Below are 25,091 nucleotides of genomic sequence, written 5' to 3' on the forward strand. Positions count from 1 at the left end.
GGGGCTCCGTCCTCGCCCCCTGTGCGCACATCTCCGCGCTGGCTGCGTGCTTCCTCACGCGCTCCCGAATTGCCCTTTGGCATCCAGCAATTCAGCCGGGAGCCGCCGCCGGAGAACAGAAAGCCTCCGTTCGTCGGGGTGCCTGCAGGTACTGCCCCCCTTCTTCCCAGCGCTCGGTGGGGCCGGCGCGTGGGGAAAGCGCGAGGATTTGGGGTCTGGCCCCATACCCCGTCCCCCGCAGCCGCTGCCAGGTCAGCTTTTTGCTGCTCGAGCCTCGTTCCCTGTACGCGCCTGGGCCCAGGGACTGAACCTTCCCCTGGGACGAGACCACAGCCGTCCTGGTCCACACCCCGGCGATAACCCCGAGCACTCCAGCAGCCTCCGGAGAGCTGTGGCTCCGCTGCCCTCATTTCGGTGTTAATTACCGCACAGAAGCAATTACTTCTCCTGGCAGAGCAGCCGGGACGGCCTCTCGTTAGAGGTCCGGGGCTGACCGAGGCCGTCTCCGTCAGCTCTGAACCACCTCCAGGAGGGCCCGAGGGGAGCAGGCAGCAGCTGCGAGGTGGGGGCAGAGGAGAGGGAACTTCCCCAAAGGTTTCCGTGGGGTCTCAGCCTCCTTGGGGCGATTCGGGCAGCCTGGGTGAAGGGGGACACGCGGGGGGGGGGAGAGTCTTGGTTCTCTCTGCTCCCCGTGGGGATGCTGTAGGGTGGCTGGCACCCCCAGGACGGGTCAGCAGGATCTGGGGGCATGCAGGGGGCTGGCCCGGCGCCCTGCACGTCTGGGAAATGGGGTCGGGGGCCTCGGTGCCCAGCGAGGCTGAGGAAGGCGCTTGGTTCAAGAGACGCACGTCCCCCCCCCCCCCCGTGGGGGCCCTGTTCCCCGCTGCAGCCTCAGCTGCTCTGGGGTGGGGAGGAGAGTTTGGGATGCAGGAGGGGGCTATGCAGGGAACCCCCCCCCCCCCCCCCTCCAGTGCAGGGAAACATTTCCAGCTACCCCCCACCCCAAAGCTGCCCCGGGGAGCTCCCCGGGCTCTCCGAGCATCCCCAAAACCACGCGAGGACCACGACGGCGCCAACCCCACGGGATCCGCGTGCCGCCCCGCGCGTGTACCCCCCCCCTCCCCCAAACCTTACCACCCCATTCCCCCCCCCCCCCCGTCCCCCCCCCCCCAACAACCGGCAGCAGGGCGGCCCCCGAGCCTCCGGCAGCGAGAGGGTTACGGAAGGCGGGGACGCACCGGGAGCGGGGGGCGAGCACCGGGAGCGGCACAGCCGGCGGGGGGCTCCCTCCCCCCGGCCCGGGGGAAAAGCCCCCTTCCCCTCCCCATCCCTCCCCCGGCCCGGGGCCCGAGCCTTGCCGGCCCCGAGGGGATGCAGGAGGAGGAGGAAGAGGAGGAGGAGGAGGAGGAGGAGGAGGAGGAGGGCGGCGGGGGCCGCCGGAGGATGCTCCCCCGCACCTGCGCTCCCCGCGCTGCCGCAGCCGGGAGGGAGGGAGCGGGGCGGCGGGGACCGGGGCGGGGGGTGGGGGGGGCCTCCGAGGACCGGGCTGGGGGGGGCTGCGGGGGTCGCCCCCGAAAGCCGGCTGCCCTCGAAGGAGGGGCAGGGAAGGCAGGCAGCGCGACGTTTTTCCGCTGGCAGTGCGCAGGGGCTGGGGAGGGAGCTGGCGCGGAGCTGGGGAGGCCGGCTCGGCACCGCTCCCGGCAGCCGCTATTTATAAATCCCCCCCCCCCCCCCTCCTTCCCCACCACCTCTCGCCTTCCTCCGGCCGTTTTCCAGCTGGGGAGGGGGGTGGGGGGGGGGAGGTGTTGGAGAAGGGGAAGGGCCCCCGGGGCTCAGCCGGGCGGGGATGCTGCGGGCGATGCCCCGCTGAGCGCTTCGGTCCGGGTCCGGAGCCTGGGGATGCGCAGCGATGCCCCGGCACAGGGCGTTCTCCGAGCCCGAGTGCTCGGCCGAATACTCGGCCGACTACTCGGTGAGCCTCCCGTCCGACCCCGAGCACGGCGTGGGTCGGACCCACGAGGTGACGGTGCGAAGCTCGGGGCCCTGCCTCTGCCTGCCCCGCTTCATGCGCCTCGCCTTCGCCCCCGAGTCCCTGGAGAACCTCTACCAGACCTACTTCCGACGGCAGCGCCACGAGACCCTGCTGGTGCTGGTGGTCTTCGCCGCCCTCTTCGACTGCTACGTCCTCGGCACGTGCGCCGCGGTCTACGCCGCCGACAAGCTGGCCCCGGCGTTGGCGGCGGCGGCCGGCTTGGCCGCCCACGTGCTGCTCTTCGCCCTCTGCAAGTACCGGCTGCTGCCCGAGCGGGCAGCGCGCCGCTTCCTCCCCTCCGTCCTCTGGGTCCTCATCTTGGCCCAGATCTTCTGCTACCTGGGCCTCGACTTCTCCCGCTCGCCCGAGGCCAGCGACACGGTGGGCTGGCAGGCCTTCTTCGTCTTCTCCTTCTTCATCACGCTGCCGCTGCGCCTGGCGCCCATCGTGCTCATCACCGCCGTCTCCTGCGGCATCCACACGCTGGTGCTCGGCGTCACCGTCGCCCAGCAGCGCCAGGACGCCCTGGATGAGGGCGCGCTGCTCAGACAGGTACGGGGACGTCGGGGGGTGGCACGGGGCGGGCGGCCTCGCCGGGCGAGTCGTCACCGTTCGGTGTTTGCGTGATTCATCCCGGGGTCTGTTCCCATCCCCGCGCCTTGACCCTAAAGCTGGGTTTGGTCCGGACGCCGAGAGCCGATCGCGGTGGTTGCTGGAAGCAGGGTGCGCCCCCAGCACAGCTGGGGGACGTGGACGTAGACCCGGCCCCAAAAAACACGGATTTGTCCCCAAGAGCCACCTGGGGTGCGTGGATGAGTGGGCTAAAATTTGGCCGCTTGGGAAACCGAGGCACGGTGGGCTGGGGGTGTCCCTGCCCGCCCTGCCTGGCGGCCCCGCTTGTGCCGATTTCCCCTCGAATTGCAAAACCGGCTAAAAATGGCCAATTTTTTTTTTTTTTTTGGCCGAAACGTGGCACGAGCCCAGCGTGGGCCTTCCTCCAGGCTCACAAACAGCCGCCGGAGCGTTCCCAGGAGGCCGGGGCCAGGAGAGCTGGGCAGCCCCACGCGGGCGCCAGCCCTGCCAGGCACCAACCCCACAACCACCCCCGCTGTGGGGCCAGGTCTCCATGTGGGGCGCGGGCTGCGGGGCCGCTCAGCGTGGGGCAGAGCCCGGGGACACCTGCGGATGATTTCCTACAAAACCAGAACCGGAGAAAAGAGCATCCCCGAGCCCAAAAGCAGCCCTAGGGACGGGCCGCCATTTCACGCAGGGCAGCGAAGGATGGGAACGCAGGGAGAGAAAGGGCCCTGGCTCCTTGGGCTCACGAGCAGCCTCGATATTTCCTGGGAAATACCTGCCTGGAGCAGCTCGGGACTGTTCTCACCGCCCCAAATCAGTGGGTTTGCAGCCAGAGGGGTGATGCTGAGCCCCTTCCCCTGCCTGTGTCCCCACTGATGTCCCCGACGGGGACGTGCTGGCCCATCCGTCTCGCACGGCCTTCTTCGGGGGGTGGGAAAAAAAAAAAAAAAAGGCAGCGCCGAGAACTCGCGTGCCGGTGGCTGTTTACGGGGGGGAAAATCCTGCTGGAAGCTCCCGGCTCTGCCCGTTCACCGCGAGCACGCCGTGGGAGGACGCTACGGAAAGCTGGGATGCTCTGGGGCAGGTCCTGGGAGACCTCCTGCTGCTCACAGCTGAATAGGGAGGAGGGGCAGGGGGGAATTTGTCTGCTTTTGGCGAGGTTTGGGGAGTGCTGAGTCCCCGCTCACACCAGGAGCTTGGAAACGGAGCCTGCTCTCCAAAGCCCCCCAGAGATGCTGACTTTTCCCTGCCCCCTGGGCTGGTGGTTCGGGGCCAGAGCCCGCACCCCTGCCACGGGACACGTCCTGGTGTCACACAGTGCGAGGAGAACCACTTTTGGGACAATTTCTGGAGCACGTGGGACGGTGCAGTGATGCCCGGCCGGAGACACCACACCGGGAGCCGAAATCCTCGTGCAGCAGCGGCTTTCCCAGGTTTCTCTCCCGACGTGGGACGCAAACATCGCGCGTGGCTGGTCCAAACCTCTCGCAGCCCCAAGGATGCTTCCAGGAGCAGGCTGCTGGACGCGACGGGGGCTCCGTCTCTTCATTTCGCCCCCCAGCACCACGACAGTGCCCGGTGCCAACGTGCCCGGAGCCGAGGGGCTTCTCGGGCATCCCCGGGGCAGGCATGCGCCGCGGCCGCGTTAATCATTGCTGTGGCACGGCAAGTCCGGGGCCAGCAAAACCTTGGCAACGCCGCATGCCTCAGCCTCTGCCTGCTGCAAAAGAGGAACATTATGTCCAGAAATAAACATCATACGCTTTATTATTATAGACGTTTGTACGGCTCCCTGAGGGCAACTGCTATTAATAGGATGGACCGGCGGGTGCCGCTCAGACCGGAGCAGCTCAGGGGGTTAACGAGAGATGCCGGCAGCTTCTGCCCCTGTCCTGGCTGTCGAGGAGGAACCCCGAGGCTGAATGGCACCGGGGGTCCGGGTTCGGTGGTGTTTGATGCCGACTCAGCCCCGGGTGCAGGGTACAGTCGCGCACAGACCAGCTGCAAAGCATTTTCCCGGCTTGGGCATGGAAGCCGTGGCTTCATCACCACTTGCTGGGCTCAGCTCATGGCCTGTCCTCAATTCGGATGGCCCCACGCACCACACAGGGACTGCAGGACGCCATCGGGGATGGATGGAGACGTGCGTGGCCCGACGGGGCAGCATCGCTCCTCTGTGGTGCACAGCCTCACCCAGCCGGGGGCCACGTCCTCCGCATGGGGACATTCGGGGTGCCGGGACGTGTTTGGCATCTTGGAGCACATCTTGATGTTTTTAGGGTCGAGCATCCTCGAGCAGGATGTGCTCGGCTTGGCGGGATGGGGCCGTGCTGTGCGGGGTCTTTGGGCGAGCGGGTCCCCGGCCAGGCGGGGTTCCCAGCGGCCCTACACGTGCCGAGCCGTGCCGAGCCCGGCAGAGCGGTCCATTGTCATGACAACCCTGCTTAAAAATAGCGACCGGCGGCTTGTTTGGGGGTTTCTTCTCCGTGCCCACCTCCAGACGCTTCTCGCTTGCCAGCTGCTGCGCTGGGGCTTCCTGGGAATCCCGAGCTGCGGCACCGGGGCCGGGCTGGGAACGGGGCAGAGTCCAGCCCGGGGAGGGGTCTGGGGGTCCCTGATGCTCCCCGCGGCTCCTCATGCTCTTTTCTTCCCCCAGAAATGTTTCCCTGCTGCAAAGCGCTTCAGCATCCCCGCATTTCCCACCACGGCTGGCACGTGAGGCTCCGCGCAGCCTTCCCTGGGGCCGCCCCCATCCCCTGCGGACCTGCTGCTGCTTTCCAAAACACCTCTGCAAGGTTTAATGAGGTGGAGTCAGCCCGCAGGGGCTGCGAGCTCTCCTGTGACCCTCGTCCGGACCCCTCCTGCAGAGCCACCCCTTCGTGACGGGCCCCAGCGAGTCACCCCAGCACTTAACCATGGCCGTGCTCCGGTGGCTCGCCCCCAGACTCGAATTCGTGTCCTCCTCCAGAATATAAATGTTTTTTCCACTTTCACCGGTCGGGCTCTGCTGCCCAAACAGAGCCACACGGTGCCACCGAGTGCCACCAAGCCACGCGGGCCCAACCCCCCCCCCCCCCCCCCCCGGCTCCTCTCACCCCCGTCTCCCTCTCCGTGCCCCCGCAGCTCCTGTCCAACGTGGCCATCTACCTGTGCGCCATCACGGTGGGCACCATGTCGTACTACATGGCCGACCGCAAGCACCGCAAGGCCTTCCTCGAAGCGCGGCAGTCCCTCGAGGTCAAGCTCAACCTGGAGGAGCAGAGCCAGCAGCAGGTAGGAGCCACGGCCGGGGACAGCAGGGTGGGACGTGGGTGGGTGGCGGTGGGGAGAGGAGGACCCAGGTGGGAAATATCTTTGTGGTTTTGCACCCTGTCCCCGTATGGGGACTCCCCGCGTGACTGTCCTCCTGCAGAACCTCACGGCTCCTGGCATAGCTGTCCCCGCACTGTCCCCGTCCCTGTGTGGGGCCATACAGCAGGTCCCCAGGCATGGCCACGTGGCAGGTCCCCATCCCCATGTGCAGCCACGTGGCAGGTCCCCAGGTACGGCCCCGCGGCACGGCCCCATCCCCAGAGAGAGCCCCATGGCAGGTCCCTGTCCTCGGGCATGGCCCCATGGCAGGTCCCTGTCCTTGGGCATGTCCCTGCGGCAGGTTTCCATCCCTGGGGATGGCCGCAAGGCACGTCCCCGTCCTCAGGCACGTCCACACGGCCGTTCCCTGTCCCCACGCACGGCCACGTGGCAGATCCCCGCTCCTGTGCACGGCCACGTGGCATTTTTTCAGGCGAGGCCATGCAGCATTTCCCTGTCCCCAGCAATGTCCGCACAACAGCTCCCCAGGTCCCCACGTGTGGCCCCGTGCAGCATGGCCCCATCCCCGTGCATCATGGCCCCATCCCCGTGCATCATGGCCCCATCCCCATGCAGCATGGCCCCATCAGGATCTCGGCCATTTCGCTTCCCACGGGGCTGATCCTGCCACGGGGCTGGGGTAGTGACACTGCCACGGAGAGGCCCTGGCGAGAGGAGCAGTCGGCGCGCTGTTGACAGCAGGCAGCCCTAAAAGCCTCGTTTTCTCCAGCCGCCGTCCGGTTCTGAGCCCGGCTAATTTTAGCGCCTTATCTGGGGCCTCTCTCCCTGTCTCCCATCTCTTATCTGCTTGAGCCGCTGCCAGCAATTTGCTCCCAATGGCAACAGAGATGCGTGTCGGGGCCAGCCCCGTGCCAGCACCTTGCTTTTTTGCCGGGGCACAACCCCCCCCGCCCCCCATCCCAGGCTCTGAGCCCAGGGAGCGTTTCGTGGCCTCTTTCCCACCAGGGATGCCCCATACAGCGGGGCCAGCAGTAGCTTTGAAGCTCGCCGAGCAATTAGGTGAATTTGGGGGTATTCAGCATCAAGCCCCCGCGGTTGGCTCGGGAAAGCCGTGACCCCCAGCCCCTTTTTCTGGCAGTCCCCGGCCCTTTTCCTCACCGCGGGGGCTGGCCGTGCCGGGCAGCCTGTTGCACGCCGTCTGCGTGGTTGCAGCGCTGAAAGGCGCCGGGCAGAGAAGCGGAGCTGTTCCTCCAGCAACGGCTCTGCCGTGAGCCGAAACCCCAGGACCTGGGGGAAAACCCACTTCATTAACAGCGTTACTTCCACGGAGCGCAGAGCCCCGCGGGCAGCTCACTGCGGGGTTTGTCCCTTCTCCAGCTCCGGGGCTGTGGGGACGGCAAGGGGCACGATGTCCCCCATGGGATTGCTCCTCCTGTAGGGACCCAGAGTGACTTTAAATCAAGAAATGCCCCCTGGCATGGTTTGCCCACCCCCAGTGCAGCTTGCAGGGACCTTGTCTGGGACATCGCTGTAGGATCCTTGAGGCTGTGCCTGTGTCAGGCCTCAGGGAGGGTTTTTGGGCTGCTAAAATCTTGGAAAACCCAGTGTGTTTTAATTCTTGAGCTCCGGGTGTTGCAAGGAAGGTGTTGGGCTGCACGTCCGGGTGCTGCAGAAGGGCTCCAGGTTACAAAAGCAAATTTGCAGCACTTCTGCCTGTGCCAAAATATGTGTGCAGGACCATCCCTCCTTCCAACGGCGCCGAGCACGGAACCTGCCCCCTCCTGGTCACCCACACGGCTGGGATGTAGGCGGGCACCGTCGTGCTGCCACTTGCAAACCTTCCAATGCCAACTTGGAAAATGGGGTGGTGGCGATGGCAACAGCATCGCCTCTACCCATGGCTGCGGGGATGCTCGTGCTGCCCAGATTTCGGGCACCAGGCTGGGAGCAACCAAATATTGGCCTGATTTGGAAATAGGCTCGATAATGGCAGGAAAGGGTGGATCTGGATGGCAAGAAGAGAAGATACTTTGCACCTTGCATTCAGGCCGCGCATTTGCAGCATGCATTTGCACCGTGCTTGGCACAGGCTTGGCTTCACCTCGTGGCAAACTCTCTTTGCTGCCCTGTCCCCCCAGGAGCGGCTGATGCTCTCCATCCTGCCCAAGCACGTGGCGGATGAGATGCTGAAGGACATGAAGAAGGACCCGAGCCAGAAGGAGATGCAGCAGTTCAACACCATGTACATGTACCGCCACGAGAATGTCAGGTAGGGCCGTCTTCCCGCCGTGCTAGCTCTGCTGGGGAAAAAAAAACTCCCATTTTATTGTATTTGGCGGTCCTGCAGTGACCAGAAGAGCCCTAGAAGGAGATCGGGGTGGTTTGCTGTGCCTAAAGCAAAGGGTGATGGGGGCTGGCTGCCAGCCAGGCAATGCCCGGGGGCCGCGTTTTGCTCCAGACGTGATTTGCAGAGCATCGTTTTCAGCCATGTCCCAAAATAGCCTTTTGGGACATAGCTGAAATGACCATCTCCGTTACGGGAAAAGGAGTTTTCGCCGCAAATCACCCCAAGCACAGCATATCTGTAACACGCCCGCTGGCCTCGCTCCCCGCAGCATCCTCTTCGCGGACATCGTGGGCTTCACGCAGCTCTCCTCGTCCTGCAGCGCCCAGGAGCTGGTGAAGCTCCTCAACGAGCTCTTCGCCCGCTTCGACAAGCTGGCAGCCGTGAGTGCCCCCGCCCGGCACCGAGGGGACCGGGGACACGCTGGACATGCCCTGCCCTGCGTCGCGCATTGCAAAAATAGAGCTGGGAAGGGGTTGGGGCCCGCCAAGCCTCCAGGGAGGCGGGGAGGGAATGGAAAATCGGATTATTTGCGTCCCTCATGGGCACGGGAGACCTCAGCACGGGTCAAGGATGGAGCAAGCCCTGCCCAGGAGAGGGATGGGGGTGGTGACGTGGCCGGAGGGGCCCAGCTGTGGGGAGGGGGGCTCACGTTGTGGTACCCCCTCCCCAGAAATACCACCAGCTGCGCATCAAGATCCTGGGCGACTGCTACTACTGCATCTGCGGGCTGCCCGACTACCGGGAGGACCACGCTGTCTGCTCCATCATGATGGGGCTCGCCATGGTGGAGGCCATTTCGTAAGGGCTCCTCGTCGTCGTCCCCAGGGTGTCCTCGTCATCGTTCCCAGCATGTCCTTGTCATCGTCCCTGGGGTGTCTGGCAGAAACTGGGGGGGGGGGGGGGGGTCCCTGTGGTGGGTGCTGGTGTGGGCAGGGGCTCCTGGTGCTCCGCCAGGGGGTGACCCCGCTGGGCTTCTCCAAGCCAAGACACAACCCTGGGGCTTTGTGTCTCCCCTCCTGTGCCAAGTGCATTAAATTAAGAAGGGGCTAATAATTAATGAAGGGGAAGCGTGGGAGCATAATGGGCTGTGGCTGACTCCCGTATCACCCCTCTGCCCCCAGCTACGTACGGGAGAAGACCAAGACGGCGGTGGACATGCGCGTGGGGGTGCACAGCGGGACGGTGCTGGGCGGCGTGCTGGGCCAGAAGCGCTGGCAGTACGACGTGTGGTCCACCGACGTCACCGTGGCCAACAAGATGGAGGCAGGAGGCATCCCGGGGTGAGCTTCTTTCGCTGGGGAGAAGACGTGGTGGCCCCGTGCCATAGCCGTGGGGCGGCCCTGCTTTACGGCACCCTGCACCCCGCAGGCGCGTGCACATCTCGCAGAGCACCATGGACTGCTTGAAGGGCGAGTTCGAGGTGGAGCCGGGCGAGGGGGGCTCTCGCTGCGAGTACCTGAAGGAGAAGGGCATCGTCACCTACCTCATCGTGGTGCCCAAGCAGCCCCTGCGCAACGGCATCAACGGGGTGGTGAGTGGCGGCATGGGCACCAGCGCCACCGCCGCAGGCGTCCTTGGCGTGCCTCGAGCCACCACCTTCTCCTTGCAGAAGCTGTCCCTGACCTCGTCCCACGGTGGCTCCCCGCTGCTCGTCAACACCAAGGAGCGCAACGGCAGCGTCAGCGTGGCCTGCGCCAGCCCCGACGAGTCTGAAGAGCCCGACGCCAGGGCGAGGGGCACCTTGGAGAGCGGGGAGGAGGATGGAGAGGTACGGCGTAGGGGAAGCATCCCTGCCGGCAGCTTGCTTGCATTTTGGGGGGACTACCACGCCAGATGGCCACAGCCCCTTCCAGCAGCTCGCTTGCATTTTGGGGGGCTACCACGTTGACCACAGCTCCTGTGCCAGCACATTCTTGTTGACACTTTGCTTCATGGCGCAGGCGGTGAACCCCTCCTTCCCCAACCCACGGCGTCGGCTGCGGCTGCGGGACCTGGCCGAGCGGGTGATCGACGCGTCGCAGAACGAGCAGGAGCTCAACAAGCTGCTCAACGAGGCCCTGCTGGAGCGCGAATCTGTCCAGGCGTGAGTTATCCAGCTGGTGGCGTGTCCCAGCATAGCCCCAGTGCCGTGGGGTGCTGATGGCTGTGTCGCTGGCAGGTTGAAGGGGAAGAGCACCTTCCGGCTCTCCATGCGCTTCATCGACCCCGAGATGGAGACGCGCTACTCGGTGGAGAAGGAGAAGCAGAGCGGGGCTGCCTTCAGCTGCTCCTGTGTCGTCCTCTTCTTCACTGCCTTGGTGGAGGTCTTCATTGACCCCTGGTATGGTGGGGGGACACGGGGGATAGGTGGCCCCAGCCCATCTTTGGTCCCACGGGGCTTCAAACCTGTCCTCTCCTGGGTCTTTTTGGGCAGGTTGGTGGCCAACTACGTGACCTTCGTGGTGGGGGAGATCCTGCTGCTCATCCTTACCCTCTGCTCGCTGGCAGCCATCTTCCCCCGGGTGAGAGGGGGAAGAGGGGGGCCCATGGGGGTGGGATGAGCTGTAACCACCCCCTGTCCCCACAGCAGTGGGGACACACCAGGGATGGGGCTGGATGAGGTTTGGGGTTGCTCTGCCTCTAAAAACCTTCCCCAGCTGGGTTTTGTGCCAGCCTGTTGTCCAGTTAGGGTTCTTCACAGCCACTGTGATGTCCCCCCTGCTGTGTCCCACCCGGGTGAAGCCCCCTTTCTTCTTCCTGCAGGTCTTCCCCAAAAAGCTTGTGGCCTTCTCCACCTGGATTGACAGGACTCGCTGGGCACGCAACACCTGGGCCATGGCTGCTATCATCATCGTCACCATGGCCGACATCGTGGACATGGTGAGCCATGGGGGCAGTGCAGGAACCTGCTCTGACCTTCCCCATCCCCAGAGCCCATAATTGTGCACGGCCCCGTGCACGGCCAATCGTTAAATCAATTCAGGCGGCCCTGCAACGGGGAGGTGGATTTTAGCAGCGGGGCTGGCCGGGCACCCAGCAATTAGGATGTCCTTCTCCCTCCTACAAAGCACCGCATCCCTTTGGTGGCTTTGCAGCCCTGGGGGACATCATCACCCCATGTCCCCCATCCTCACCCTACCCTCGTGCCCCCAGCTCAGCTGCTGGCAGGACTACGGCGGAATGGGCAACGGGACAGCGGTGCCGCCGCGGCCGGGCGGCTGCGGGGAGCAGCCCAAGTACTACAGCTACATCGCCCTGCTGGCCCTGGTGGCCACCATCATGCTGGTGCAGGTCAGCCACATGGTCAAGCTGACCCTCATGGTGCTGATCACCGGGGCGGCCGGCACTGTCAACATCTACGCCTGGGAGCACATCTTCGACCAGTACGACCGCCGCCGTGGCCAGCAAAGCGCGTAAGGGGCAGCGGGGGGCACAGCACGAGGGGCACGGCCAAGCCCCCCACCCACCTACACCTTGCTGTGTCTCCCAGCAGGTCATCGCTGGTCCCCTCCAAGTACTCGATGACGGCCATGATCTTCATCGTGATGCTCAGCTTCTACTACTTCTCTCGCCACGTGAGTGACGCAGCCCCCTGGCAGCCTCCCTGCTTCACTCCCCTCTGTGTTGTCCCCCCCCAAGCCCCTGCCCTGATTTTTGCACGCTCCAAGGAAGCATAAATGGTCCCCAGCTGCGGAACCGTCTCCACCTCTTGTCCAAGGAAGCCCACCATGGAAGCCCAGGACCACATCAACACCTCCATCTCGCCCCTATGATTTAGGGCAAGTGGCATCATGGTGGCCCCAAGGCCAACATCTGCTCTGTGAGGGTCCCAGAGCAAATCCCACGTCTCTCATTAGGGCTTCACCTTGCCCCAGAGCTGCCATCCAAGCCTGGACCAGCCCCACAGCAGCTGGGATGCTCCCAGCACTGGAGGATCCCTACTGCACCCATCTCCCCCCGCCTGCAGGTGGAGAAGCTGGCCAGGACCCTCTTCCTCTGGAAGATCGATGTCCACGACCAGAAGGAGCGGGTCTACGAGATGCGGCGCTGGAACGAGGCCCTGGTCACCAACATGCTGCCCGAGCACGTGGCCCGGCACTTCCTGGGCTCCAAGAAGCGTGACGAGGTGAGGGGCACCCAGAGCCACAGTCCCACTGTCCCACGAGCACATCCTGTGGAGCAGGATTCGTGATTCACCCCAAATTTTTGTGCATGGCCCCTGGATCTAGAGAAATTTGCCAAAGGCTCCAGCTGAGCATCTTTGGCTGGATAAAGGTCATTTCTTGGCCATGCAAAATGGGGACTGCAGAGCACCCTCATTTTTTTTTCGCACATGCCCAGGGAAAAGAGAGGCGGGTTGTGCTTTGCAGGAGGGTTTGGGTTTGCTGGAGGTGCAGGCACATCCCCGGCTCACGACTACCCTCCTTCCCCATCCCCAGGAGCTGTACAGCCAGTCCTACGACGAGATCGGCGTCATGTTTGCCTCCCTCCCCAACTTCGCCGACTTCTACACGGAGGAGAGCATCAACAACGGGGGCATTGAGTGCCTGCGGTTCCTCAACGAGATCATCTCCGACTTTGACGCGGTGAGTCAGACTGGAGCTGACCACGGGGGTGGCACGGGGCTTTGGGGACACCTGTGTTCCCCCCCGGGTGCCTGAAGCTCTGTCTCCACGGCTCAGCTCCTGGACGAGCCCCAGTTCCGCTGCATCACCAAAATCAAAACCATCGGCAGCACCTACATGGCCGCTTCTGGAGTGACCCCCGACGCGAACGCCAACGGCTACGGCACCAAGGTGAGGGGTCCCTGTGCCACGGGGGGCGGTGGACAAGGCGGGGGGGGACACGCCTGACCCTGCTGCCCTTGCAGAAGGAGACGCTCTCGGATAAGGAGCGCTGGCAGCACTTGGCCGATCTGGCTGACTTCGCCTTAGCCATGAAGGTGACGCTGATGAACATCAACTACCAGTCCTTCAACAACTTCATGCTCCGCATAGGCAAGTCCGGGAGCGTGGGGAATCAGGGCTGGGGGGTCCCCCAGAGCTGACCCTGGTGTCCCACCCGTGCCATGGGGGTGACAGCCACCCTGCTCCTGCGCAGGCATGAACAAGGGCGCCGTGCTGGCGGGCGTCATCGGCGCCCGCAAGCCGCACTACGACATCTGGGGCAACACGGTGAACGTGGCCAGCAGGATGGAGTCCACCGGCGTGATGGGGAACATACAGGTGGGGCAGCCCAGCTGGGGTGGTGAGGGGGACAAATTGGGAAGCCAAGGGATGGTCACAGCCCTTGGAATGCCCTGTGCAGTGCATGGGAGGGGAAAGCACCGCTGGCAGGGCTGGGGCTGCTTGAGGGGCTCCTCCAGGCTGGGAAAGGAGCTGGGAACGGAGCATGGGGGTGCTAAAATTGGGACACTGCAGGACAACGGGGCAGGAGCCTGGCTGGCGGGTTGACCTGTTGCCTGAGCATCACACTGGGGTCCCTGCTCCCCATGTTGACTGCTGGGCAGGGCCCCCCCAGCCTCCTGCTGTGTCCGTTTGTCCCCACAGGTGGTGGAGGAGACCCACCTCATCCTGAAGGAGTACGGCTTCCGCTTCGTGCGCCGCGGGGCCATCTACGTCAAGGGCAAAGGGGAGCTGCTCACCTTCTTCCTCAAGGGACGGGAGAAGCAAGGCTCCTTTGTCAACGGGTCGTCTGTCACCCTGCCCCATCAGGTGGTGGACAGCTCCTGAGGGCCTGGCGCCCACCAGCCAGCACAGCCACCGCCTGCCCAGCACCCAGCAGGGCGTCTGGGGGGGGCCGGCGCCCACCACCACGGCTGCCAGGGACATCTCTCCCACCAAGGTCCAGATCTGAAACCAAACTCAAGCAACCAACCCCTTCGCACAACCCTTTCCGAGCCCCCGCCAGAGGTTTCTAGCGGGGCTTTGCTCCGTCGTGCCCGTGGCCGAGCAGGAGGGAGACACGGGGCTGCCCCGGCGGGCTCCTCCGGCCGCTCACGCTCGCGTGCAAGCGCACACAAGCTCACAGCCCCCGGCGGGCACGGGGCTGGGGCCGCCTTTCCCCGGGCATCCCGGGGGACAGCATGGCATTCAAGTAGCATCGTGGGCCCCGGATGCCACCGCACACTCGGCACAAGGAGAATCACACTCAGGGCTGGATGGGAAGACACCACGTCTCTCCTGCGTGCCGCGAGCGGCAGCCACGCACCGCAGCGCCTGGGGTTTGCTGTTAGTCCATACCAAGTCCATCCTCGTCACAAACAACCATAGTTAGGAGACTGGGGGGAGAGAGAGAGAGAGCGCGCGCAGTACTGCCTTTGGCTCAGAGAAGAAAAACAAACACAAACCAATATTGTGTATTTAAGATATATAAATATATTATATATATATATATATATAAGAGTACAGATTGACATTTATATTTTTAACTGTGCCCATTCGCTCCCCGTGGCAGAGCTCCTCTCGCACACGCTGGGGTCAGCTGCTGTCACGCTGCTGTTGCCTGATGGAAGAGAGGACCAGGAACGGCCGAGAAGGGACTGCTGTGCTCAGCCTGACGCTGCCGGGGCTGGGGGAGAGGAGGCACACCCAGAGTGTAATTACGCCACTAGTTTCTTGAATAGAAAGCAGTTGAATTTCAAAGCCCGGTTCTGCGTCTGCTGTGTTCTGGGGTTGCAGGTACAGTGAGAAGGGCTTGGCTGCCTCTCCAAGGGAATACTGGAGGGGTCCCCACAGGGGAGCACAACGCCTTTGGTGGCTTTTGCTCCTTTCCCTTGTTGGGGCTCAGCTGGCTCTGGCAGCAGAGACCCAAAACACTGGGAACCGCAATATGAATGATACAGGAGTTTAACCTCTACCCCATCCCTCAAAAGGAAAGAAAATCCCCATCCTCAGCCCGCGCTGTTCCCCGTTCTGTCCCTGCACTCGCAGGACCTGGCTGCTGGTGCAAGCAGCACCCACGTGGAACAGGAGCGATGCTGATGCAGGGAGAAACCAGCAGCCTCACCCACCCTGCCAAATGCAGGCAGCTGAGGCTGTTTGCACCCCGGGATATAAACCCGGAGGGGTGACGGGCCTTATGCAGGCACCCTGATGACCTGTCAGCTCCTCTAAAGCAGCCTCAGCCTGGTGAGCCTTCCTCCGTGAGGAGCTCTGACCATCACGGGCAGGAATCGCTACCTGGAGTTACGACCCTTGTAAACTGGAGGTTACATTTAAACGGGTTCGGTTTGGACAAAGAGCTTGAACAACTACAGAAACAATTAAAAAACAAATTACAGAGCTATTTCCACATGCCTTATCCCATGTGGGGCTGGCACAAAAACAGGGCAGAAGAAAATCCTGTTGCTCAACCCACACGTCATAAGGCTAGAAGAATCGATAGATTTTTTAAATACCACAAAAGTTCTATGTCACTGAAGTTACTAAGTTTTAAAAATACTCCTATAAGAACATCAAGTTTTTAAGATCTGATCCAAACTCAGAAGCACAAAGACAGGACACCATGAAAGCTGTCCCGTGCCCAAAGAGAAGGAAACAGAATGTCCAAAGCCACTGCTGGTGTCTGGCGTGAAATCTTCAGGAAAGTTTGATGTTAATGCGCTGGGGGGGCTGCCCTAACAACCACAGCTGTCCTCCAGTCCTCCCAGTTCCCAACTTAAGTCCTTTCCTGGCTGTTGCAAGGACGGCAGAGATTCCTCTGCTTGCTCCCTGCTTTCTGAGGCCTGGATACACGCGCAGAGGCGATCCGTAGGGCTGTTGTTCCAAAAGCACCGAGCTGCTGAAGTCTCAGTATTAGTTTCTCACTATAATCACAAAAATTTCCTGCAGCTACAGAGTTCTGGGGCACCGGCCGCAGCGACGCATGACGAGCAGCAATCAAATCACGCAGAATCACAGCGCTGAGGAAAGATTACCTGCATCAGACACCCAGAAGCCTCCAGGAAACACTGCTCTCAAGATTCAAAGCGGGCCAAGTGCTCCTCAGGGGGATCTCAGCAACAGCGCCGGGCCCGTGGGAAGCATTTGCATGTTGAGAGCAGGCCCCGCAGGCAGGGGAGCCGAGGGGAGGCGAGTTACTGGGGAGAGCCAGGGGGACTTATCAGTGCTTTGTCCTGGGTTTCTTCAGCTTTGCTGAACGAGTCGAAGGCTTTGTGCAGAGCCACGCGGCGGAACACGTCCGAGTGAGCTGCTGCCATCTCTGCTAGCACCGCGGGAGCGTTGGCTGGTGGGCAGAAGTAGGTGGGGAGAACAGATTTACCAGCACAGAACTATTTGCTTCTCTTTCTTCCCTTGTCCCTAGGGAGCTTTTACTCTCCCACGCCAGTTTTCCTTCTTGTAACCCTTCTCTCTCCTTCCTAACCCTTCGGGGCCTGCATTTCCCCCTCGGGATTTGAAGAGCTGCAGAGGACCACAGGGAGGGAGCACCTCGGCCGCCCTGCGGCTGGGTTCAGCTCACACAGGGAGGCCTCAGACCACGGCTGGTGGCAGAAGGAGATGACGAGCTCGAGCTGCAACGTTTGGAGCTCCATCTAGCTGCACGCCGGTCCACACACCTTGCAGCCGAGCCAGCCCGACGGGGCAGATGAGTGGGACACCGCACGTCTGGGGCAGGCCCACAGCCTTCCATCACCACGGGGGGCATAGAGGCAAATGACTCAACCAGGTTTGGTGGTTGGGGTCACCAGCCATAAAACAGCACAGGTCAGGGTTAAGCCCTGACACATCGCTGCAGAAGATGCTCAGCACCGCTGTCTGTGACCCCAGGAGGAGGTAGCATTACAGAAGAGGGGGATTGGGTGGTGTCAGGAAAGCTTTTCTGGCAGAGAGTAAGCAGCATTTTGCAGTACTGCTGACACCTTAAAAGGGGTCATAAATCTCACTCCTGCCTCTCTCTGTGCCACTGTATTTCAGGAGGTGCCACCACACCTGATGGTGCAATGGGGGCAGTTACAGCCTGGCCGAACAACGCGAGACATCCCAACAGCAGGCCTCAGTGTCTACATAACCCTCATTAATCATTTCTCTAATTACACCGAGAGAAATTCCTGATGCTAAAGAGATCCCATCTTATTTCCCTACAACTAACCCCCATCCCACAGAAAGCTCTTTCCTCCTGCAGAAATGTAAGAGCTTGCTCCTTTCTGTCCCCAGACTGAACCAGGAGGAATCCCCACCCATCTGCACCATCCCCACCGGACACCTGCACCACTCACTCACGTGTGCACGAAACGATGGCTTCGGTAGGGAGGCTGCGACAGAGATCTGCGTAAAGCAGCTTGGCGGTGAACAGAAAGCTCCTGCTGTCGCTTGACACGTTGTAACGAAAGACCAACAAGTTACACAAGGAGTTCCTCTGCAAGGTCCCTTCTAGGCAGTCTGAAAAGCGTTCCTGAGTGGACAAAGACAACTTCTGAACACGAAGCTAGGACAGGAGCCCGTCAGCGTAGGGCTGGGAGCTCCCCAAGCACAGATCCCCCACCCTCTGCACCATGCCCATACACCCCGGGGTGGCTGCACTGTCAGCAAACCCCACGAGGGAAAGACTTAAACAAACAAGTGCTCGTCTACGCCTTCCAGCCACGTTCTCCAGAGGCCTTTTACAAGAGCTCAGCTCCTCCAGCTTAGGGATCTCGGAGAGGGGAGACAGCTTGCCTCGTGTTTGACAGCAAATTTTAACAGAGCCACAGCAAGACGTCTAAATATCTGAATACCAGCGAAACAGGCAGTAGAGTTTGTAGTCACAAAGCCGTCTGTTCAGCTCTGAAAAATCACAGCTGCGAGCGCTCTGTATAAATAAACCTGCCTAGATTTCCCCCAGCACTTCAGAGGTGCATGCCCTCGTAATACTTGGTATATAAAAGGCAAAAGGACAAGTGAGCATCGCTGCCGCAGCCCCTGGTACCTGTAACTGGTCCGCCTGGTACCTCCGCCCAGCGTAAGCGTTCAGGTGGTCCGACAGGACAGACAGAAAGCGCCTGATGTCCGTCCGCAGGTACTTCTTGGCGATCTGCTCCAAGGGGATGAAGATGGGGACGGAGTGGCGTTGAATCTGCACCTCTGGCTTGGTGAGGACGTCCAGGTAGTAGGACTCCAGGTAGGTGCCCTCGTAAGCAGTGCTGACGCAGAAGCACACTCCCCGCTTGGTCAGCTTCCCGCTGATCCCTTTTGGGTCCAGAGAGAGAATTTTTACTCAGTGCTACCAAAACGCGTCACCACAAGGAACTTTTGATGGGACAGCACAGACTGCAGGAGGGGCTGTATCCCTGGGGAGGTCCCTGGGATGAGCAAGGACTTGCAAGAGGTCAGGGATGTAAAAGCCAGCGATTTTTTTTATAAGGGACATCGAATAAATTCAAGGAGACTAAAGGTAGCTTAAATTCCCAGTAACGGGGTTATGCTGGCACTTCCAAACAGTCCTGGCTTCCACATGACAGGGAGAAGAGGCTGCTCCCAGGGGAGGAAAGCAGCATTGCACTGCCCCAGAAAGAGTGGCAGGAGGGCTCAGGGGCTAAACCCACTTTCACAACACAGGGAACTATCCCCACACCGTCCCTCTAAGGACCAGAGCACAGAGCACAGGTAACTCACGTTAGAAACAACAAAAAAAGAATTAAAAGTTCAGGAACAGATGAAAATAAGGTGCTGGGTTAGCACCTCGGACCAACCGGATGTGTAACTACCTAATTCCCAAAGGCTTCACCAGCACTAAGGTGTTGCACACTTTCCAAAAATCTGATCTCAGTCCAAATGGTGCAGTTCAGTAAATAACAGTTTCTGCAACATCAGTGAGGCCTTCTTTGAGAGGCAGGAAAGTACAACACCACTGCTTTTGCTGGGCTTTCAGAATAAAGGCTTCAAGCACTACAGAAGTTGAACTTCACATCAAATTCACCTTTCAGAACTCACGCCCCAAAAGCAGCAGAACACACGCAAACCTGGAGACATTACCTGTGAGGTAAAAGAGCTGCAGCAGGGCCTTAATGCTTTTTATCTTCCACTCCAGAACAGCCTGAGCGCTGGGCTGCTCTGGATCCGTCTCGACCCCTTCTTTCTCCAGAAGCTACAAAAACCAGAAGAAGAGAGAGGGCAGAAGTCAGCGGCACCGAACTTGTCGCCTGCAGGGAATGCAGCCAGGCTACAGAGAAATAACCCAGTTCTGGGAAAAGTGAGGCAGAGTTTCAAGGGGAAGAGGGGAAAAAGAGTTCAGAAATAGCCCCACGATCTCCAGGTAAGTAGACCCAGCAGTCCTGGACTACACTGTACCGAAAACAAGGGACAGCAGGACTGAACGTTGCTTAAAAATGGAAAATACAAAACGGTAGTTGACTCTAAATTAATAACTTCAGTAATTCCACGCTACGGGAGGATGACAGAGCCCTCTGCCAGATCTCTGCAGCAAGCCCTTTCTCACCCGCTTTTGCTGCAGCTCCAGTTTCGCCCGCAGCTCATCCCTCTGGGCTCTCAGCTCCTGCACCCTGGCTTTCAGTCCAGCCAGCTTCTCCTCTTGCTGCTCCTTTTCTTCTTGCTTCAGGGCCAGCTCGTGAGCCTGTGCCTCCAGCATCTCCAGGTGAGCTAACACCCCTGCAGGACGAGCACGACAGGCTCAAAAATCCAGCTATGATTGTTAGTCGTCTGCAAGCATTACCCAAACCGAAATGGGTCCATGTAGATACTTAAAGAAACCACTCACAACAGCTTTTCAAAGGGGGATGGGACAGGCAAACGACTGCTAAAGGGGCTTTTGGGAATTTAAACAGAAAGCCTGAATGCCAGCAGGCAACGAGTACCAGGGGGTCCCCATACTCGTTAGCTGATGTCCTGAGAAGCAGAGTAAGCTGTCAAACGAACAGTCCTGATCCTAAGGGATCTGCAACCTCCCGTTTTATTCCTAACCCAGAGCAGCAGAGCAGCTTCTCTGATGTCCCCGTACCCTAAATTTGCCCTGAACCACAACGTGGCTGGGCGAGTCAGGGTGTCACTCCTCACCCCAAGCACTTCATGGTGCGCTCCTGTGAGAGAGCGTACTTCGAGGGACAGCATACTCTGCACCCCAAAGCAGCAGCTCACCATCCCGTGAGTACGCTTTCCTTTCCTCCATCTTCCTCCACGACTCTGGTACAAGTCAGACCGCAGGTGTCAGCCCTCCTCCGTCCCAGGAGGCGGCGGTGAGAGCTCTTCCTCACGGGGCCTCTTCTTCCTCGCGCTGCTGCAAGGGGGCTCCGAGAAGCCCGGGGGCTGGTCGGGCTCCAAGACTGGAGCACGAGGATGTCCTGAGGGCTGAAACGGCACGTTACAAACCGCCGAAGCCTCCCATGAGCACAGGCAGGGACAAGATTTGACACCCCGAGCCTAGAGGGACCGCACCCCAGGGGGGTGACAGGGACCCCTCGGGTCGCCCCCACATGGAGGTGGGGAGGCAGGTGGCGGGGACACCTGGGGACACCACGAAGGGGGACCGAGGGAGAGCAGGGAGGGGAAGCAGGGCACTGCAGGTGCCTGGGGACCCCTGTTGAGGGGTCAAGGGGATGAGGGGGAGCCGGGCAGCCTGGGGCCATCAAATTTGGGGGGCGGGGGGGAGGCAAACAACCAAGGGCTGAGGAGGGAACGGGGCCAATTTGGGGGCCAGAGGGACACAGGGCGGCCTGGAGACCCCCAGTGATGGGGATGTGGGGGGTCAGGGGCACATAGGGTGGCCTGGGGAAGCCCCCCGAAGGGGGGTTGGGGAGGGTTCAGGGGGACATGGGGCAGCCCAGGGACCCCCATTGAGGGGGGTAGGGGGGTCAGGGGGACACAGGGTGGCCAGGGGACGCCCCCCAAGAGGTTTGGGGGGGGTCAGGGGGACACAGGGCAGCCCAGGGGTGCCCCCTGAGGGGGATTTGGGGGGCCAGGGGGACAAAGGGCAGTTCAGAGGCACCCCCCGAGGGGTTTGGGGGGCTCAGGGGGACACGGGGCAGCCCAGGGACGTCCCCTGAGGGAGATTTGGGGGGGGCAGGGGGACATGGGGCAGCCCAGGGACCCCTATCGAGGGGAACAGGGGGGTCAGGGGGACACAGGGTGGCCAGGAGACGCCCCCCAAGAGGTTGGGGGGGGGTCAGGGGGACACGGGGCGACCCAGGGGGACACAAGGCAGCCCGGGGACGCCCCAAAGGGGGTTTGGGGGGGGGTCAGGGGGACAAAGGGTGGCCTGGGGACCCCGACTGATGGGGGTGTGGGGGTCAGGGGGACACGGGGAGACTCGGGGACACCCCCAAGGGCTTTGGAGGGGGGTCAGGAGGACACAGATCAGCCCGGAGACCCCCGTCGAAGGGGGATTTGGGGTGGGGGGGGCAGGAGGACAAAGGGGGGCCCGAGGGCTTTTGGGGGGAGGTCAGGGGGACGCGGGGCAGCCCAGGGACGCCCCGTGAGGGGATTTGGGGGGACAGGGGGCGGCCAGGGGATGCCCCCCAAAAGGGTTTGGGGGGGGTCAGGGGGACACGGGGCGGCCCGGGGACCCCCAGTAACGGGGATGTGGGGGTCAGGGGCAGCCCAATGACACTCCCTCAAGGGGTTTGGGGGTATCTGGGGGGGATTTTGGGGGGTTAAAGGGACCCAGGGACCCCCCCCGTGCCCCCTCCCCTCTCTCACCCCGCTCAAACTCCGCGCTCCGACCGACCCCGCCGGAACTACGTCACTCCCCCCCCCCCCGCTCCTTTTCGCCGTACAACAAAATGGCGGCGCCCTCTCCTCTCCGCCCCCAGCACGCACCGCCACGCTCCCCCCTCCCCTCCCGTCCCCCTTCACCGTGAGGCTGCGCGGCGCCGTACGGCAACATGGCGGCGCCCGGAGCGGCGGCGGCGGCGGCGCTGGTGCAGTACGTGGTGCTGCGGGGAGACCTGGCCCGCTCGTGGCCGCTGGGCGCGGTGGTGGCCCAGGCCTGTCACGCCGCCCTGGCGGCCGCTCACGCGCACGGCGGCCACCCGGACACCGGCGCCTACCTGGCGCTGGGCGGCGCCATGCGTACGGTGGTGCTGGAGGTGCGCGGGGCATGCCGGGAAGGGGGCGCCGCGCTGAGGGGAGCCGTGGCCGCCATTTTGAGGCGGTGCCTCGGGGACCCACCGGGACCCCTCAGCCCCGCTCCCTGGGGACCCCCCCCCCCGACCCCCAGGCTCAGCCCTCGGGACCCCCCCCCCTCCCCCCAGGGTCCCCTCAGCAGTGGTGGCTTCGTGCTGGGTCGGTGGGCGTGGGGGACGGCAGAGGGGTTTGTGGTAGCCCGATGAGGATTTGGGGGAAAAAGGGGTGTTTTGAGGGGTTTAATGCTTGTGTGGGCTCAAAACTCCCTGCTGGTGGTGGTCACTGTGGTAACCTAACGAAAAAAATGTGGGTCTGGAGCATGAGGCCTGTGAGGAGCAGCTGAGGGAGCTGGGGGTGTTTGGTCTGGAGCAGAGGAGGCTCAGGGCAGACCTCATTGCTCTCTGCAACTGCCTGAAAGGAAGGTGTGGGGAGCTGGGGGTCGGCCTCTTCTCACAGGTAACCAGTGGTAGGACCAGAGGGAACGGCCTCAAGTTGTGCCGGGGGAGGTTCAGGTTGGAAATGAGGAGACATTTCTGCTCAGAAAGAGCGGTCAGGCACTGGGACGGGTTGCCCAGGGAGGTGGTGGGGTCACCGTCCCTGGGGGTGTTCAAGGAAAGGTTGGACGTGGTGCTTGGGGACATGGCTTAGTGGGTGACGTTGGTGGTAGGGGGGTGGTCGGACCAGGTGATCTTGGAGGGCTTTTCCAACCTTCATGATTCAATATCTCTCTGCGGCTCTTACGTGCACCTTACTGCAAATTTTTTCTTCCCCAGGCTCCAGATGAGGCCGCCCTGACGGTGCTGGCAGAGACCCTGAAGCAGCACAGCATTGACCACGAAGTATGGACTGAGCAGCCCGAGAACATTCCCACCTGCCTGGCGCTCAGGCCCTACCCGAAGGACCAAGTGCACCAGCACCTGAAGAAGTTCAAATTGCTGAAGTGATCTCTGCTCTAACTGCGGGTGGCCATGGGCAGCTCTCCTCCCGAATCAGAGCTTAGCCCGCCCCCAGACAGGCGCCAGGAGGAAAGCTGCTGCGTCTCGGGAGCGCTGCGAAAGCTTATCAGCCTTGTGGGATAGCGGTTAAAAAGTGTAAAACGCCTCTTTAGTGGAGAGGATTAAATATTTGTCTGTGCAGAATGTGACTCCGTTATATGGGCCTGCTGTGTCTGCGTGCAGTCAGTGTGCTTGTAGATCTTCACCCTGCCAGAGCAGGCAACCTTTTAGGGTCTGCCACACCTGGAAATGTCTCTGGTGTGTGTTAGGGGTGACATTCTTCCACGACTAGATCATGTTTTATATGCCATTCAGCTTGAATTTTACCTGATCCCTCCTGTTCTGCTCTGTATACAGCACGTACGGTGCTGCTGTACCTGCCTTTCAGTTCTCTGGTGGCTTTAATTCTCCGTGTTCTCACTCAGCTGCTCAAATGCTTTATGCTTTGAGCTTCCTCCCATTTCTGCAGCTCCCTTGGACACTGGTGTCTCTGTGCAGGATGGGTTGCACGTTCGCTGCCTCGCAGCACAGGTGGTGTCTCGTCACTTTTATTTCCCACTGATGCAGGGACAGGAGGTGACCCAAACCTGCCTGAAAAACCACAACCCCCCCCCCCCAGCCAACCTTCAGGGTCAGGTTAACCTGGGGAGCTCCCGAAGCCAGCCGCCGAGTTTCTTTGCACCAAACTGTTGCAAAACCCTGCTGGGAGCTGTGCGAACAGCAGACGGCAGCATCGGCCAGCGAGCTGGGATCGCTGCGGCTCTCAGCCTGCTGATTTCTGCCTCGATCACACACATTTTTTGAAAGCAGCCCCCTCTTGTTAAAAAAGAAATAAATAAATCGCTGTTGGCTAAAAGTGCCCCGCGGTTCCCTGGCTGGGTCACGCTGTTAACGCCACGTTGGTCGCCGCCCGTGCAGCCCCCCCCAAAATCTCCCCGTTGCCCAAGCCCCTGGTGGGTGTTAGGAGGGCGCCCGGAGCCATTTCTTGTGGGGCTTTCAGAAAAAAAAAAAAATGAGCTGTTTTTGCTGCCCGCTGAGGTTTAGTAGAAACCCTTGCGACGTGCAGGACGGAGAACCCCAGCGGTGCTCCTCTTCCTCACCCACCACCGCCTCCAGCACCCAGGAGGAGCGCGGCGGACACCCACCACCAGCCCTGGGGCACCGGCTGAGCACCCAAACGCCTCCCCTCTCCCCTCCCCAAAACGCTCAGGCGCCCCAAAACCCCGAGCTTTTCTCGGGTGCCAGCGGGTCCTCCGCCAGCCGTGAGCATCGGGGCCCGGTCCCCCCCCCCCCCGAGCCACCGGGGCTGCGGCACCGCACCGGATCGCCCGTCGGCACACAAACAACGAAACGTTAGCTGGCAACTCCGGTTCTTTTTTTTTTTTTTTTTTTTTTCTTTTTTTCATTTTTTGTCATCTTTAACTCTTGCAAATGTCAATCAACAAAGCTACACATTTTTTTTTTTTTTCCACACACCAGCGCGATTTTAGAGAGAGAGAGAGAGAGAGGGAAAAAACCCCATAGCCCCCCGCTCCCATAAAAGTCAGCAGTGAATATTAAAAGCGACCCCCAACTAAAAGAGAAGAAAACAAATTTATACAGAGCTCAGCGCTATTTACAGTGACAGGCTTGAGGGAAAAAAATAAGCTATCTCCCAACAGAGAATTCAATTATTATTATTATTTTATTATTATTATTTTAAATAGTTTAAGCTACCTCAGCTGTTAAACACAATCAAAGCAGAAAGAACCGACTGCTTAATTTTATTTAATATTTAATCAGAAAATTTTATC

At 61.3% G+C, this 25,091-nt stretch overlaps 3 protein-coding genes across 4 annotated transcripts; 2 read left to right on the plus strand and 1 right to left on the minus strand.

The window, feature by feature from the left end:
* The first annotated feature begins 1,554 nt into the window (after positions 1-1,554).
* Positions 1,555-15,513, plus strand: ADCY3 (adenylate cyclase 3). 2 transcript variants are annotated; one of them, XM_040552310.1, is made up of 20 exons: positions 1,555-2,584; positions 5,735-5,884; positions 8,062-8,192; positions 8,539-8,650; positions 8,941-9,068; positions 9,392-9,550; positions 9,639-9,801; positions 9,880-10,038; positions 10,211-10,353; positions 10,429-10,590; positions 10,684-10,771; positions 11,013-11,129; positions 11,403-11,662; positions 11,740-11,824; positions 12,217-12,375; positions 12,689-12,835; positions 12,932-13,045; positions 13,120-13,246; positions 13,350-13,474; positions 13,799-15,513. In XM_040552310.1, the coding sequence occupies exons 1-20, from the start codon at positions 1,910-1,912 to the stop codon at positions 13,979-13,981; spliced, it is 3,387 nt and encodes a 1,128-aa protein (XP_040408244.1). In that variant the 5' UTR covers positions 1,555-1,909; the 3' UTR covers positions 13,982-15,513. The 2 variants fall into 2 exon arrangements, with proteins under 2 accessions (XP_040408244.1, XP_040408245.1); XM_040552311.1 differs by having other exon boundaries at positions 11,743-11,824.
* Positions 14,664-21,952, minus strand: CENPO (centromere protein O). The gene is made up of 7 exons (XM_040552312.1): positions 21,878-21,952; positions 20,321-20,530; positions 19,665-19,834; positions 19,202-19,313; positions 18,156-18,415; positions 17,471-17,642; positions 14,664-16,475 (listed from the first exon to the last, which is right to left on the minus strand). Exons 2-7 carry the CDS (start codon positions 20,349-20,351, stop codon positions 16,327-16,329), a joined length of 894 nt encoding a protein of 297 aa, XP_040408246.1. The 5' UTR covers positions 20,352-20,530; positions 21,878-21,952; the 3' UTR covers positions 14,664-16,326.
* A 56-nt stretch (positions 21,953-22,008) lies between these two features.
* Positions 22,009-23,439, plus strand: PTRHD1 (peptidyl-tRNA hydrolase domain containing 1). Its single transcript, XM_040552313.1, has 2 exons — positions 22,009-22,266; positions 23,077-23,439. Exons 1-2 carry the CDS (start codon positions 22,063-22,065, stop codon positions 23,245-23,247), a joined length of 375 nt encoding a protein of 124 aa, XP_040408247.1. The 5' UTR covers positions 22,009-22,062; the 3' UTR covers positions 23,248-23,439.
* The last annotated feature ends 1,652 nt before the right edge of the window (positions 23,440-25,091 follow it).

This window comes from Cygnus olor, chromosome 3 (assembly GCF_009769625.2).
Source record: "Cygnus olor isolate bCygOlo1 chromosome 3, bCygOlo1.pri.v2, whole genome shotgun sequence".
NCBI lineage: Eukaryota > Metazoa > Chordata > Aves > Anseriformes > Anatidae > Cygnus > Cygnus olor.